At 39.4% G+C, this 2,752-nt stretch overlaps 1 protein-coding gene across 1 annotated transcript; it reads right to left on the bottom strand.

Annotated features, from left to right (window-relative positions):
- Positions 1 to 1,065: 1,065 nt before the first annotated feature.
- Positions 1,066 to 1,749, bottom strand: Gm20918 (predicted gene, 20918). Its single transcript, XM_017318851.1, has one exon. It carries the CDS (start codon positions 1,747 to 1,749, stop codon positions 1,066 to 1,068), a length of 684 nt encoding a protein of 227 aa, XP_017174340.1.
- Between the last annotated feature and the right edge of the window lie 1,003 nt (positions 1,750 to 2,752).

Here is a 2,752-nt window from a genome sequence, read left to right as displayed (position 1 = left end):
TACTCTTTGACCTGGTCAGCTGGCTATTTGTTAAGAAACCAAAGTACCTAATGTGGATATGCCCAATTTTAACAATTTGCAGAAAATTTCTATTCTTCCTGGGTCTCCTGCTTCACATTTTAAGAACTGCATCTTAGAATTCATTTGTCCCTCAGTGTCCTCTACTCCTCTGTGTGTCCTTTATTGTTTTTAAAGGTCACAATCAATTTAATCTTTCTTAACTTCTTCCTGGTCTCTTTTCTGCATGTTAATATTGAATTTCTTAAAAAGATACCTTAATGGGAATAGAGAGATGACCAAGCTGTCAAGAGCACATTTGTACTGAAAAAAAAAAAAAAACTGGATTTGTTTTCTTGAATTCATATCCAATGGTTAATAATCAGCTTTAATGCCAGCACCATGCAATATGACAAGTCATGTCTCTGTGGTCCCCTGAACTCTCAAGCTCATGCCCTACTCCCACCCATATAAATAATGATAATAAATCATAAAATGAGAGACAAGTTTCATTAGGTTTCATTATTCAAATGAAACCTGATTTTGTCTGATTTCTGAGTCTCTTTGGATCAGTTTTCTGGGTTGCACTTTGTGTAACAAGGCCACATTCCTTTTATCTATCACTCTTTCCCCAACTTGTTGTTTCTCCCTCAGACTTCATACCAGAGATTCTATCTATGTCCTGTCTTTCTCCCTTACTTCCTATACATCCATCTTTTGCTGCCATCCCTGCTCCTCTAAGTCATATCTCCAATTCCTTGCTCACTATGCAGACCATAACAGCTACGTCCTGTCCATTTTAGCCTGTGTGATATTAGATGTATGCACTGTTCATAGCCTGACTTGCAACTTTCATCTTCCTTTGATGTTCTTTCCACCATAGTCCATCTCTTTCAACAAAGTGTTAACTAAAAGCATGTCATGTCACACGTATTAATTTTGAGAACAAAACATATTTTATTAACAAAGATACTGAGGTTATCAAAGACCCATAGGTACACAACACAGGAAAAATTTTTTTTTCAATCCTATAAGTTTACATTTCTGTACTTTGTGATTTTTTTCAATTTAAGTGATATTTGACACCAGAGTATAGACGTAGATATGTAGGTCACCATGAAACTTGATAAAGTACACAGTAGTATTGGCTAGAGCTTTGTAAACAACCTTTCCGAATATTTTGGAACCATCATCTCTGGTGTACTGCACCCAGGTACCTATTAAGAAGTCACTGTCATCACCTGATCTCGCCTCAGCCAGAGGGGTCTCTGGAATGATGTGGAGGTTACCTTCCTTGTAGTCATCCAGGAGCTGATAGACGTAGAGGACCGGATCCTTCTTGTAGGAAATGTAAAACCAGTCCTTTAAGAATGACACCTGGGCTAGCACCATCCCACTCCAGTTTTCCTCAGAGCCATGTTTCCCCTCAAATTTGTGTTGTTCCTCTCTGCCAAGCAGGGCACTGGCGAGGTGGACATCCCTCACCTGAGGAAAATCTACTTTGTGAGGCAAGACCTTAAGATTTAAAATCCTCTCATCGCTGTGGAGCTCCTGTCCGTAGACACTGTCAATTCCGTCATACTTCACCAAATAAAGAGAAGGGTTTGTTGGCAGTTGACCTAGAATGATGGCCTTCCAATGGGTGGCAGGCTCATTACCTTCCTTCCTACCGTGAGAAATTCTGCAGCCAACAATATTCCCCAGGGCCTGGGAAGAAGGCTTCCTCCTACTCTTCTTCTTGAGTGATGTCATGCTCAGACTCTTCAGAGGTATTGTCTTCTACCTGGCTGTAGACCTGTTCTGGTAGATCACACTGTCTTGTGGCTTCCATTCTCTCTTCAAATATCATACTTGCCCATTGCCTGAGACTGAAGATATTACCTGTTTAAACCAGACACAATGCTGTTGCCTCTGTCATATATATGAGTTCCTGATGGGCAATGGTCATGGGTTGGGAGTGAATGCTGGACCAAGACTCTTCTCTAAGAGAACTTCTGAGCAGGTGAAGAAGACTATGCTAAACAGTTTTGAGCTTCTAAAATTAATTTTATAAAAATAAGAAGTTAATAAGTCAACTATGGTTGTACATGCATTTAATCCCAGAACTCAGAAGACAAGGACAGACAGACTTCTAAGTTAGAGACCAGCCTGGTCTACAGAGTGAGTTCCAGGGCAGCCAGTGCTATAGAGAGAAACCCTGTCTCAACAACAACAACAAAAACAACAACAACAACAACAAGTAAAAGAAAAAATAACAAAAATTAAAAAACAAACAAAACAGAAATACAAACAAAAAAATAACAAAACAAACAATCAAATGGAGAAGGTAATAGGAGGTGGTGGTGACCCATATCTTTAATCATAGTACTCAAGATGCAGAGCGAGGCAGATCTTAGTGAGATAAAGGCTAGTCTGGTCTACACAGTGAGTTTCCTGACAGCCAAATCTAAACATACAGAAACTCAAAATAAAATTAACCAAGCAAGCATAAAACAAACAAAGAAACAAAGGAAACAAGGATATAAAAATAGTGTAATTAACAAGTAATTCTCTAGAGCTCAGAATAACATACTCAGATCAACATTTATTTCTTCAGCCCTGAGTTCATTTGCCGCTGATGAGGACCCTCTCCTTGAAATTCTATGTCAATTTAGGTGGTGCTATGACTATTACCCCCCAATGATCAAGAAAAAAAAAAGGCCAGAGGGGTCACCACGACTCTCTTGTACATGCAAGTTCTGAGCTAAGTGCCTGC

This window comes from Mus musculus, chromosome Y, assembly GCF_000001635.26.
Source record: "Mus musculus strain C57BL/6J chromosome Y, GRCm38.p6 C57BL/6J".
Lineage (NCBI taxonomy): Eukaryota > Metazoa > Chordata > Mammalia > Rodentia > Muridae > Mus > Mus musculus.
The sequence above is the reverse complement of the archived record's forward strand: the minus strand, read 5'-3'. Positions and strand labels throughout refer to the sequence as shown.

Excerpts from the sequence above, each read along its gene's own strand:
- Gm20918 (XM_017318851.1), bottom strand. The coding sequence starts at position 1,749 with ATGACATCACTCAAGAAGAAGAGTAGGAGGAAGCCTTCTTCCCAGGCC.